This window comes from Misgurnus anguillicaudatus, chromosome 16 (genome assembly GCF_027580225.2).
Source record: "Misgurnus anguillicaudatus chromosome 16, ASM2758022v2, whole genome shotgun sequence".
NCBI classification, from domain to species: Eukaryota; Metazoa; Chordata; class Actinopteri; order Cypriniformes; family Cobitidae; genus Misgurnus; species Misgurnus anguillicaudatus.
In genome coordinates this window covers 11,406,795-11,420,275 of record NC_073352.2, presented here as the reverse complement: position 1 = coordinate 11,420,275, position 13,481 = coordinate 11,406,795, and the positions used below count along the sequence as shown (strand labels likewise).

The window sequence follows — 13,481 nt, the reverse complement described above, 5'->3', positions numbered from 1 at the left end:
GCTGAATTCAGACAACTTTAGGTAAGGAAGGAAACACGAAACCTGTGTCTGAAATTCCTTAAAGGGCACATATTATCCAAAATCCACTTTTATAAGGTGTTTGGAAATAAATGTGTGTTGGCAGTGTGTCAACACAACCACCATACAATGAAAATAATCCACCCACTCCTCCTTTTTATTTCCTATTAATAGTGCTCTCATTAGACATGCCATTTTGATTCTCTTGTTAATGTGATGTCACACTAACAAAGCCCTGCTCACGTCCACAGACTAATTGGTTAACTTTTTCTAAATGTGCTTGTTAGTACATTGTAGCACTAATGCGGCTAAAGATACTATTCACTGTAAAAAAAAAACGGAATTTTTTTAGTTAGTAACATAAAAATATGTGTTGATTTGACAAAAATGCTTACATTTTTTTACAGTGTTTCCCAGACTGTATTCACGGGAATCAGATCTATTTTTAACCAAAAGCAGCTCACTTGCATTTAAAGGTACACACGTGAAAACAGCACTTTTTTGCTCCCACCCAAATAGGGGCATTTTGAACATGCTATAATAAATGATCTGTTGAGCTGAAACTTCACAGACACATTCTAGGCACACCTGAGACTTTTTTACATCTTGTAAAAATGGGCATAATAGGTGCCCTTTAAAGGATTTAATAAAAACAAGCAAGTGAATTCAGACACTAAGGATGCCGGAAACACTGCCGGCAGAAGCAGGAATTCATTCGGCATGAACCTCGAAGTAAATGGGTAAAGAATAAAAAATCCCACCCCATGTCTGTTTCTGGGTCAATTATATCTAAAACTCACATGCAATCTGCTTGAGGAGTGTATTTAGATGAATGTAACCTACAATTACTTTTGATAGAGACGTCGGTGACATATTGAGATGGATCACTGGATGATGAGGAGAGTCTACATTCAGGCAGATCAATGAACAATCTGGGACTGGAAACTGTTGGATGAGGGCTGGTGAATTGCCCGGCTAAGCAATGTGCCCTTTTTCGATTTTTTTACTCTCCTTTTTTCAATAAACTCTTTTTAACATAGCTCAATAAATAGATTTCATTTCACTATGGGATGTGTTTATATGGGTTATAATGTAAATATTTTTGGGGTGTAAATATTTTGCCACCAATACAAAATGTGATGCGGTGAGCTTCTTGCAGCATTGCAGCAAGTTTTTTTAAATTTCAGCTAAAGCAAACCAAAAACATAGGTTGTGGCCAATGAGTTTCAATTACTTAAATATAAGGACTAGTTTTATTAATTACTGTTATAGTGATAGTTCACCCAAAAATGAAAACCCTCATGTTGTTATAAACCTGTTTACATTTGTCTGCTGAACACACAGGAAGATATTTTGAGGAATGTTTGTAAATATTTTTAGAGCATCGCTGACTTCAATAGTATATTTTCCACACTGTAAAAAAAACTTTGCTGCCTTAAATTTTTTTTTAAATCAACTCAGATTTACAAGTCATGTCAACAGAATTTAGTTGTCACAACTTATAAAATATAGTTGAGAAAAGTCAACTTAATTTTATAAGTTGTAACAACTCACCTGTCATCTCTACACTCAAAAAAATAAAAAGTTGGATTTACTTAAAACAAGTTTGTGTAAAATTGACAATTTAAATGTTGCATGGACTTAAAAAAATTACTTTACTAAAAAATGTCCACTACATTCTAAAGCATATACTATATACTAAAGCAATACTGTGTATTCCTTTTATATTGCATATTAAAATGTATTTAATATGTAATTACATTAAAATTGTGTACTTTTACTTTTCTTGAGTAAAAGTACAAAAGTTAAATGCTTTTAGTTAAGTACTTAGTTAAGTAATTAAATTTTAAAATTAAGTATATATTAAATATAAACCAAAAACTTGAAATTATGGAAAGTAGTGGAGTACAAATTATGATAATATGCATGTTTGAATGTATGTTTTCCAAAGAAAAACACTGATAAAATATAAATACTTAAAAATTAACTTTTATGTAGAAAGTAAAAATACTATAGTGTCCGCCTGATATTTTTCCACTATGGAAGTCAATGATGCTCCAAAATGGTTTGAAACAACTTAAAGGTGAGTAAATTACGACAGAATTTTCATTTTTGGATAAACTTTCCTTTTAACCTCCTAAGACCAGGGGCCTTATGTATAAAAAAGTTTTACACTTCGTGCTATTTATACGCATCCTCAGGAGACTGGGTAGGCAAGTGTGCGTACATGAATCATCCTCAGATCCCCCCCGGCAAGCCCATTCTCCCATCAAGTTTGTTTTTTTATAAATCACAACCTTTGCGTGGGAACTGGCGTACGCACGTTTCCAGCCCCAAATTCCACTTTGTCGTGCATATGATACACCAGTCCTTCCCATTCACTTAAACGGTGCATCTTTTTTTGTCTCTTTTTTTTGTTTTTTAAACCATTTTCGCTTGGGTTTAGGGTTAGATTTTCTTAATGAGGTTATTTAATATACAGGTTTCTCCATGTTTTTGTCCATATTTAAGCCATGGTCGCTTGGAGTTGGGGTTAGAGTTGGGGTTTGGGTTAGGATGTAATTTTTATATAACAAAAAGTTGTTCTAACCCTAAACCCAAGCGAAAATGGTAAAAAATAGCAAAAAATTAAGAAACCAATAAATAAAACGACAAAAAAAGATGCACCGTTTAAGTGAATGGGAAGGACTTGCGTATCATATGCACGCCAAAGTGGAATTTGGCGTATGTATTGCACGAGTTTTACACTTCGTGCTATTTATATGCATCTTCAGGAGACTGGGCTCCACTTGCAGGTGATCTGTTATTTATAAAGGGAACATTGCTTTGTTTTAGAAGTCTTCATAATTTTTGGTGTATGCCATTTTTGGCTTTTGTGCATACGCAGACTTTTAGTAAGGATCTTACGCACAGTTTTATGAGGCCCCTGGAGTCTACACATATCTGGACATCACATTTTTTTGTTGTGTGTACCATAATACTTACATTTGTGTAACTGGAACCTGTTGTACACAAACGTGGACAATTACAATCCTTCATGTTCAAAGAAAAATTTGGTTATTATATTTATTGGTTCTTCCTAACCCCAAAGAAATCTAAAATGCAAGCCAAACCAAAGCTCGGGTCTTAGGAGGTTGAAGCACTTTTATAATTCTGACTATAATCTATTTACATTAATAAAAACAAAAAAGTATCCTTATTCATTTCCTATATTTTATAATGACTTAGAAAATGAGATAGACAAAAGGAAATGAAGATCAATAAACCTTAAACCATTTTCCTCTCTCTCATTTAAGAAATCCATAGTTAAGTCTGGGATCTAATCAATAACCATTGTAAAAATGGATTGGGAGGAAAGAGCTGCATTGTAACTGGGAAGAGGGCCAAGACAAACTGTACCAATTTTCCACGTGTGTCCTGAGGATCTTGATATCTTGAGTTATTGGGCAACAGAGCATGATGATAGCGGCTGACTGAGTTTTGAGATATTTCACTCAGAATCTATTTAAAAAAATGTAATCTAATTCATTACATGAATTTGACCAAAACTAAAGAGGCATTGTAAAAATATTACTTTTTTTCTTAATAGGGTCACCATATGCTGTTGCACTTAGAAAGATGTTAGTAACATGTCAATTAATAATAATAAACTTTACTAATAAATATCACAATGAAGAAAATTTGGATGAATTATCTTTGTGGAACAAATGGATTTACCTTTGATGAAACCTCCTCCTTCTTTCTCAAGATCCAAATAGCCTTGTCAAAATTCAGTTGATTTACCTGACCATAGAGACGGATAAAGAATCTGCATACGTTTTCATCTCTTTATGAATAACCGTTTCTCCACACATTTGGCTCAAAGCACCCATGTAGTGTTTTCGGAAGAGACACACAACCCTGTGGAGTTTCACCTTACTAACCTTTTCCATATCCGTGTGCCAGTTTGTTGCCAGTCAAATCAAAATTTCGGAGTCACAGAGGAACAGCAAACGGCTTAAATGAACCAGCATCTTTTATTATTGGCATATGTGATGAACCAAAGAATGTTTCATATAATGAGATTCACAGCCTTCCTTTTATAAAACATCTATTTCTTTTCTTCATGTACTGTATACCTGCAACCGACCCACACGTTCATCATAACCGCATTCATCTTTACTCCTCATAGGAATATATTTTACATAAAGACAACATTTGATGGGAGTCTGTATCGGTATGTGAAGTTTAGTTAGTTGCCAGTATACTATATAGCTTATATCCCGGTGGCACATTCTGCATTTGGGGTGTTGGTATGAGCTTTAGGAGGAATATTGTTTACTCCCACCCATAGGCACAACCATTCCATTATTGATCAGAAATAGCCTTTGTCTTCTCTTCAGTCAAGTTGAACAGAATTATATTAAATCCCCGTTTTGCTCAAGGGATCTCCGAATGGTTGAACTGATGCATGAGGAACTATAAAAGGGAAAAGAAACAGATTCATTTCTCTCCTTTCCACATTTCATCAGGGATTGATTTCGTGTTGAGCGCTAGGAGGTAATTTGGGCTTTAGAAACTTAGTAGATTCAGTCTTTGAATTCCTTCCCATCCGACAACAAAAAATATGATTTTCCCCCAAAACTCTTCGTGATCAGCAAAGTTCCATATTGACTCTGTGTGACACTATGTACATATGTACAGATATGCTTTCCACTGACCTTTGTTTTTGGCTTTTTAGCAAACCACATTCATTTCTACAAAAGTGCCTTGTAAATTCTCCGTTTTATAAGTGGTGAAACAGATAACACAATGACTTCAATGTCAGAAAAATCAGGCCACTTTGGCCGGTTTCTTCACCTCAGGTGCTGAAAAATGTTCCAGTTGGTCCAAAATCACGCATGTGTCGGGATCAACGTCCCAGAATTCTCTCGGTCCGTTTAGCTGAGCAAGAAGTTGAGAAATATACAAATGTAAACTGGTAGCAATGCTGCAGCCGACACGTGTGCAGAGTTCTGGTGCGTATCGAAGGACGATTTGGAGTCGGACAAAAGTTTCACCTTTACAGATTCCTATAGAAAAGAGAAATCATCACTAAACCTTTTAATAAAGCATGTTTTTATGTTAATAACATTGTAAAGTATATGAATATGGTAAGCAATCAGTATCATGCAATGGCAGGAAAATGGTCAATAAATGGTCCCAAGCTGTCACTGGGGCAGTACCTTTAAAGGAACACGCCGACTTTTTGAGACTTTAGCTTATTCACTGTATCCCCCAGAGTTAGATAAGTCCATCCATACCCTTTTCGTCTCCATGCGTCCTGTAATCCTGTCTGACGCACCCACTGCTAGCCTAGCTTAGCACAAAGACTGGAAGTAAATGGCTCCAGCTAACATCCTGCTCCCAATATGTGACAAAATAACGCCAACATTTATATGTTGTGTTTGTATAGTCACAGCATGTACAATTAACAAGGTCATATGAGACACAGCTATCTTTTAACCATATACATAGTGGGAACTATATTGTCAAAAGGTGAAGCACTGCTACTTGTGCGGAGCAATTAAAAGATGTCTGTGTCTAATATAAGCAATAAGATACGAGAGGCCGTGCTGTGAATAAGTAACGACTGAAGGGCCATTTTATTTATTATGACTCAACTTGTATACTTAAATGTTCTGATTTCTATTTATAAATTCAATACTTGGCTTGATGGCTACATCTGGTGGAAATTTTGTGTCAATAGCCCACTTAGAAATCCCCTTACTGTTAAAAATGCTGATGTGTCAAATACTTATGTCGTAAGTCGCAATATTTGTAGCAACAACCAACAATACATTGCATGGGTCAAAATTATCGTATTTATGCCAAAAATCATTAGGATGTAAAGATCATGTTAAATGAATACATTTTGTAAATTTCCTATCGTAAATATATAAAAAATTTATTTATACTTAGTTATATGTGTTGCTTAGGACTTAATTTGGACAACGTTAAAGGAGATTTTCACAACATTTTGATTTGTTTGCACCCCCAGATTCCAGATTTATAAATATTTGTATCTCTGCCAAATATTGTCCAATCCTAACATACATCAATAAAAAGCTTATCTATTCAACTTTCAAATGGAGTATTGATCTAAATTTAAAACAATTGACCCATATTGACTGTTTTTGTGCTCCATGGTCACATATACCTTCAAGGTTCTAATATGCACTCTTTGGTACCAATACGTGCCTCTGAGATACTAATATAAACACTTTAGGAGCTGAGGTGTACTTATTTATCAAAGGGCACAGCCCCAGTGACAGCTAGGGACCATTGTTTGACCAATTTTTCTCACGGTGTGTGGAACATGTCAACCACATTATTACCATTTACTACCTCATTACTGTACAGTAAAGCTTCCCCATCTGCCATTTTAAAGAGTCTTAGAATTCTAGAAATCTCTTCAAAACAGCCAAAAATGGTCCTTTATTGTAAGAAGGCACTTTTTTGAAGTCAAACTACAATGGTGGTACTTAAAACTCATAATAAAATGTCTAACCCTCACCTCTGTGGGTCTGGGTGGACTCAGAATGTCGTTCCGTTCAGTATCCATGGTGACGAACACAGTAGTCGGCCGCTGTAGCTCTTTGTCCGTCGCAGGGCCCGGCCGCAAAGATTGGGTCGAAGTTGGAGCGAAGTCCATTCCGTTCCCAAATGTCAGGAGAGCGTTCCCTATTCATGCAACAGACAACAGGACCACAGCTCTGAATAAAGACATTCTGGACCATCATTCGCAACCGCTTCGCTTATTTGAATTCTGGGCTAAGCGCGGCTCACCGGTTTTGATTCGGTGAATGCGAAATAGAGACAGTGAGCGCTCAGCATTCTCCTCAGGCCCGGCGGCTGCACCTGCCGCTCCGCAGCCCCCTCATTAACTCGCAGATGAGTGGCTTGACCAAACATCATCTAGAGAGCTGCCACTTGGCTGTCTGAGGAGTTACTGCGCGTAAGAGATCTTGTTTGAACAGGACTGATGTCGAGCGTATTGATGAAGCTCTATATATAATACATAGGGTGCTTGAGGAAGGTGGCCGAGAGCAGCTTGGATATTACTCAGAGATTCATTTATGCTTACAGCTCCCGAAACGACGTGGAGCAACTGTGTGCTTTGCACTTTAGAAGCTCTTTAGACTTTCTAAAGAGTGTAATGAATAATGGCCAAGAACAGAAGCGCTCGACTTCAGAATTCAAGAGCACCCCTTTAAAACTGAAACAGATGGGGCCGTAATAATACGGTACATATAATTCCAGTCAACAGCTTGAATGCACTTAACTGTGAGCTAAAGGCTCAGGCTCAAATGCTCAAAAATAGTTTTTAACATAAATATAGTTTGTATTTTGTGCATTGTGCCTACATACAGTACTGTATGTGAGCTACAAGTGTTCCTGTAGCTTAGTTGGTTTGCACAACAATGGTTGTGGGTTCAATTACAAGGAACAGAGATATTTTTATGCACATGCCATTTTTTTTCCAATACAGTCAGTAAGTAGACAAATTTTATTTACCCTTAACATTTATATGAAAGTGTGGATGTTTTTCTATTTAAATTAAATAAAATGTCAAAAGATACTTTAATATGTAAAAAAATATGCAAAATATGCTGTTCCAAATTATTAAGCAGAATGCACTTTAACCAAATATATAATGGAAAAAATGGATTAAATTGATCCAAATACAAATATCTGTCAAATTTGCTGCATGGACAACAAACACAATGTAACTATATTTACACAAGTTACATAATAATATATGAGCATATCTTTGACCAGCCCAGTCTCACAAAATTATGTAGTCACGTAATTTTTTATTCTTTTTCGTGATACTGTCACAAATTTCCCAATTTTTTTGTGATCGCATCACGAATTTCTGTTTATATGTCATTATCACGTATTGGTTACTCAACTGTTTTGTCCTATTTTCTTACCATTTTCGCTTCGGTTTAGGGTTAGATTTACATAAAATGACATCCTTACCCAAACCCAACTCTAACCCTAACACCACGCTACAATGGTTTAAATTTAGAAAATATTAAAAAAAAAATCCGAAAAAATAGTATAAACCAATACTTAAAATGACATCCTAGCGCAAACACCAAATCTAACCCTAAACCCAAGAGAAAATGGTTTGAAAATAGGAAAAAGTTGACTAACCATTACATGACAATAACACACAAACAGATATTTGAGATACAATCACGAAAAACTTGGAAATTTGTGACAGTATCACGAAAAAGAATAAAACAATTACATGACTATAGGTACATAACTTTGTGAGACTGGGTAGCTTTGACATGACTTTAACTCTCCCATTCATTAAACTTGTACGTATACAATTTTGTCTTTATTTCACTTGAAGACTCGAATTACGTTTCGAATTATGGTGCTGTCCACCTCACAGATCTATCATGTAATGATGCTCAACAGGCTCTTAATAGGACTTAAGATCAGAGGATGATGGTGGTCACACCTTGATTTCTTTCTTAGTTTATTCCCATATGAATGTAAATAGTCAGTGATGGTTTTTGCAGCATGGGATGGTGTATTATCCTCCATGAAAGTACATTTATTTCAGAAGACATGATTCCCTTTATATCACATTGTGAAAAAACATCTTTTTAGGAACTCTGCATATCATCTAGATGCCATTTTGACCCCCTCAGGGACCCTAAAGGGACCCTACCATCTTACTTCCCAATATTCCAGCCCAAATCATTACTCTGCCACCTCTCCTTGATGTTACAGTCTTGTTTGAACATAGTGGCTGTTCACCAACAATCCAGAATGACATTTATCTACATTATTAAGTGTATTATGGCATGTCAATGAATAAATAGTCTTCTTGTATTCTGAGCTCACAGCAAATGTTTAATTTTTGCAAGTTTTGGTTTAGGCGAAGGGTAGAAATACACACTTAGGGGCTGGACACACCAAAGCTTTTACGCACACGGCCGGCGCATGTTTTCAATTGTTTCCAATGGAAGCTCGACGTTTTTCAAATAAGCCAGCAGCTAGCGGTTTTCTTCCGCGCTGAAAATCGGCGCCCAGCGGTTTTTCCGCGCTCATCGCTTAGCGTCGAGAGTTGAAAAATCTTCAACTTTGGAAGAAAAGCTCCGCTCGTCAATGTCAGTTCTCACGCGGCCGTCCAATCACAGTGGAGGTGGGGCGGGACAAGTATCACCAACCGTCTCACAGCTGACGTATCAGAGCTACCAAAGCGCTTAGCTGAAGAAAGCTGGAACTCAGCTGAAAAACAGCTGGCATTCGGCGTTGTCTAGGCGTTTTCAGCCACTTTTAAAAGTTTTGGTGTGCACAACCCCTTTGCTGCCTTTTCCTAATATTTTCCTAAATATTTTAAAAAAGCCTTTATACAGTCAAATCTCTTTTTTGTTCTGTGAATCATTCATGAATCTTATAATAGTTCGATGATTTCTGTTTAGGTCCACGAAATATAAATTGTTATAAGAATAATTAGCTTTTTTGGATAATGCACACTTTTTAGAAAGATCTTTATTCCCATATTGTAGGAGAACTCCAACTTGCTTAAAGAGTAACTAAACCCTAAACCAACTTTTTTTACTTAATGATCTGTAAAAATGATGGTTTATTAGTGCTGTTCATTGATTTTAGTAAGTTTTTTGACATTTGGATATAAAGTGTTTCAATACTGCAATATATGGTGTAAAAACGTCTGAGTGCTGCCCTCTTCAGGTTGAACGGTGGCTACTGCAGTTGAATTTTCCTATTGGATGTTGGGTCCAAAAAATGACTCGTGACGTAAGCAGGTTCAAGCTCACCACGCCCTTGTTACGATCTCACCGCACACTTGGTACGAGCTTAGTTCGTCCTCTCTATCTCCGTTGGGATCTGCCCACTTTTCTTGCATTTTTCAAATATTGCCAGTGGGTGGAGTCAGGCTCTAACCAGGGGTTTAGTTACGCTTTAATAATTTGTAACAGCATATTTTGCAATTTTTTTAAACTATTAAAGTATCTTTTGACATTTTTATTTCATTTTAATAGAATAAAATCCACACTGTCATATAACTATTAAGGGTAAAAAAAATTTAAACTTACTGACTGTACTGGAAAAACAAACAAAAATGGCATGTGAATAATAATTTGGAACGCCGTGAAATTGCAACAATGTGTCTATGACATTTCATCTCAAATTTTTGAAGCTGTTAGAAAATCAGGGGTTTCAAAAACCTGGTGGTGCACGTACAGCATGCGTGCACTTTTCTGATGATGAAAATTGTGTGAAAAATGTATGAAAAATGGACTAAACTTTAGCCTCCACAATGCCACGTTGCATTAGATAAAAAATGTACAGCTCGCTTTAAACTTTGGATGGCTCACCAAAATACATGTAAGTAATTATAAGAATACATCCATAAATGTTACAGGCCTCTTACCTTGGGCTAGTTCTACATGTATAAAATGCATTCATATGACTGAATTTATTCCTAGTAAAACCACAGGCACTCAGTTTAAAAATGACACGAGAAGTCTGTCCTGCATCTGCTTAAATGGATTGTGTTTTTATGAAAAAAAAGTGAGTCAGGCTGACGTTTGGTTTTCTGTAAGGAGGTTTTAGGTTGATCTGACATGCTGTATAACAGAGCAAGCATGACTAATGGTTGATTGAATAGCAGGAGCAGACTCGATACACACAGTGCTGTGTCACTGTGAAGGACATTCAACTTTAATGCAACTTTCTCCAGCAAAGAATTATGGAAGCTTTTATTAGAAGCAAAGTGCAATTACAGTATGTCCCTAGGGGTGTTTAAAACCTACAATCACTGAATGGGTTACATTTTTTTACCAACTGCAGTGACTTAGATTTCCTTAGTTTTGTCAATGAACACGGTTGTGTTAAACAAAAACTACTAGTTTCAAAATTTTTTGGCCAATTTTCAACATTTCTATTGTGAAAATAACTTTTTTATCTATTTTTCAGGCTCTGAATATTTAGTGTTTAGCTTAGCAACAAGCAAACGACAGTCTGAATAGTAATGTTAAGCCCTAATCTGTTTTTATGTGTATGTGAACGAGTGTGCATGGTCAAACACACAGCCTTGCAAAGCATAGTTTTTTTGACTCGTACGTGTACACAGATGTTTAATGCATGTGCATTGCAATAAAATGCAATGCTCTCCTGGGCTACATACTACATTCCCCTGTACATGCATGCACAACTCACGCTTATAAAGTACGTGCGGTTACAAAAATCTGGCGGTATGTGTACTGTACTGTACGCGGACCCTCACGTATGTGTAAAAACGAGACTATAGTTCTAGCTGTACTCAACCAAGTTTGTTTTGCCTCAACAAACTTTCAAGGAGGCCTCTAAAACTCTTAAAATGATTTATAATAATACAATTAAAATACAATAAAACACACATTCAAATAAGATAAAACAACAAAAAATAAAGTGATTTCCTTGTGTTTGGTTTTTAGTATAATTTACAGTACATATTTTATTAATGCAAATCTCTAGATTAGTTCATCATTAGTTCAAAATTTTGAATGAAATGGCATCAAATATTATACAGTCTCAAAAAATGTTAAAGGGGTCATAGCATGAAAATCAGACTTTTTTACTTTTCAGTGCTATAATTGGGTCCCCAGTGCTTCTATCAACCTAGAAAACGTGAAAAAGATCAACCCAGTACATTTTTTTTGGGTACGTCATTGTTTACAAGCATGTGAAAAATTAGGTTGGTTAGATTTTGCCTGTTTTGTGAGGTAGGTAGCAATGCCAATAATACCGCCCCCTTAATCTGCATCATCCAACCACGGCACTGCACATTTAGTGCAGAGAAAAAGAGTGAGAGAAAAAATAATTGATAGCACAATTGAGTTTTAATTGCAACAGATCATCGATCAGTGTTTGCATTTCATCAAATTATTTGCATTTTAAAGGACACACACAAAAACGGCACATTTTTGCTAGGTCCTACAAAATGGGAATTTTAACATGCTATAATAAATTATCTGTGGGGTATTTTAAGATAAAACTTCACATACACATCATCATAAAACTCATAATATGACCCCTTTAAGCTTTTACACAGCTCTACTGGAATAAACTGTGTGGACTGGATGAATCTTTGTGAGTATTAATGGACTTTGAATCAATCACTTATGATGTTCTGTTTGGGTAGACGGTAATCAAAACTCATGCAGACAGTAAACAGTGCAGTAGCTCAGTAGGGTTTAGAACAGAGAGTCTATATATTACAATTAAAATATTATGTAACTTTGGTCTTTGTACTGTCAGAGTAGACACACTATGAGGTTTCACAGATCAGATGATGTACAGTAAAGGATCAGTATTGACTCACTGAGGCAGATGTTGTCTGTGAAGTAGTCCAGAAACTCTACACACTGATCTTTCAGGTTGCCACTGGCTGAGCATGAGCACCAGGGAGACACGCTGGATGTGGAGTTGTCCACGTAGTTTGGGGTGATTGGGCTGCCTGAAATATTACAAAAAAATCTAACATTACATATTGTTCATATAAAATACTATTGTGCCAACAACTGATATATAAAGCACAACTACAAGTGTGAAATGGCTTTTATAACAAACAAACAATTCAAATTAAATAAATAAATCAAAAAAATGTTTTAACAATTTTGTTTTTAATTTATATACATAAAGTTTAATTATATAACAGCATTTTATCAACATATCCTCCAACACGTACACTTGTATGATTGTTGTTATATCATTTTGGTCATTGTCAATTTCCCCAAATATGACCAATAGATGCGTTTACTAAATTAGCGCCTCTACTGGCAGCGGGTGAACTTTAATATATTAGGGTATAAAATTATATATATTGGGGTATAATTTTGCAATGATGACCTGTACTTACAGTAGATATAATTTTCAACTTAAATCTCACCAGGATTAATTGTATTTGACTATACATTACACTATTTTAACATTTAGGGTAAATAACGTATCAATTTATTTATTATATGATATAAAACATAGCATACATTACAATAGTCACAACTTTTTTCAAAAAGTAGATATTTCAAGTAAATCGAGGTCAAACGATCGATTTATATAAAGAAAGGATGCACAAGTGATCACACATTGGCTCTCGTGTGTCTCGTGAACGATTGCATCATTACGTTAGCTAAGAATGTGAAGCGCTATTGGCTGTCGTGACTGATTGCGTCATGCTCTAAAGTTCAGTTCACGTTGAATGAGATTGATGCACGTTGCAATAATGGATTTCTTCAAATAAAGTGATCGTATGGCTTCAGATTGTAAGGTTTGCAACACAAATTGTTTGTAATACTTTAACAATGTTTTTGGTCAATTTGTGCGATAAATACCTGTGACTGTACATTATAGTTGAGAAATGGTTGGGTTTAGGGTAAGGGTAGGGTTAGATGCTCCAAAATATCTTTAAAACC

General features: G+C 35.8%; 1 protein-coding gene across 1 annotated transcript in view; it reads right to left on the bottom strand.

Moving 5' to 3' along the window:
* Positions 1–4,015: 4,015 nt before the first annotated feature.
* The window catches only part of gfra4b (GDNF family receptor alpha 4b), an 84,589-nt gene continuing 75,123 nt past the window's right edge, over positions 4,016–13,481 (bottom strand). Inside the window, exons 6-8 of the mRNA XM_055178249.2 lie at positions 12,392–12,526; positions 6,554–6,720; positions 4,016–5,069 (exon numbers count right to left, since the gene is read on the bottom strand). Coding sequence (XP_055034224.1) covers positions 4,938–5,069; positions 6,554–6,720; positions 12,392–12,526 — 434 coding nt within the window. The 3' untranslated portion in view covers positions 4,016–4,937. The remainder of the gene's footprint in view (positions 5,070–6,553; positions 6,721–12,391; positions 12,527–13,481) is intronic.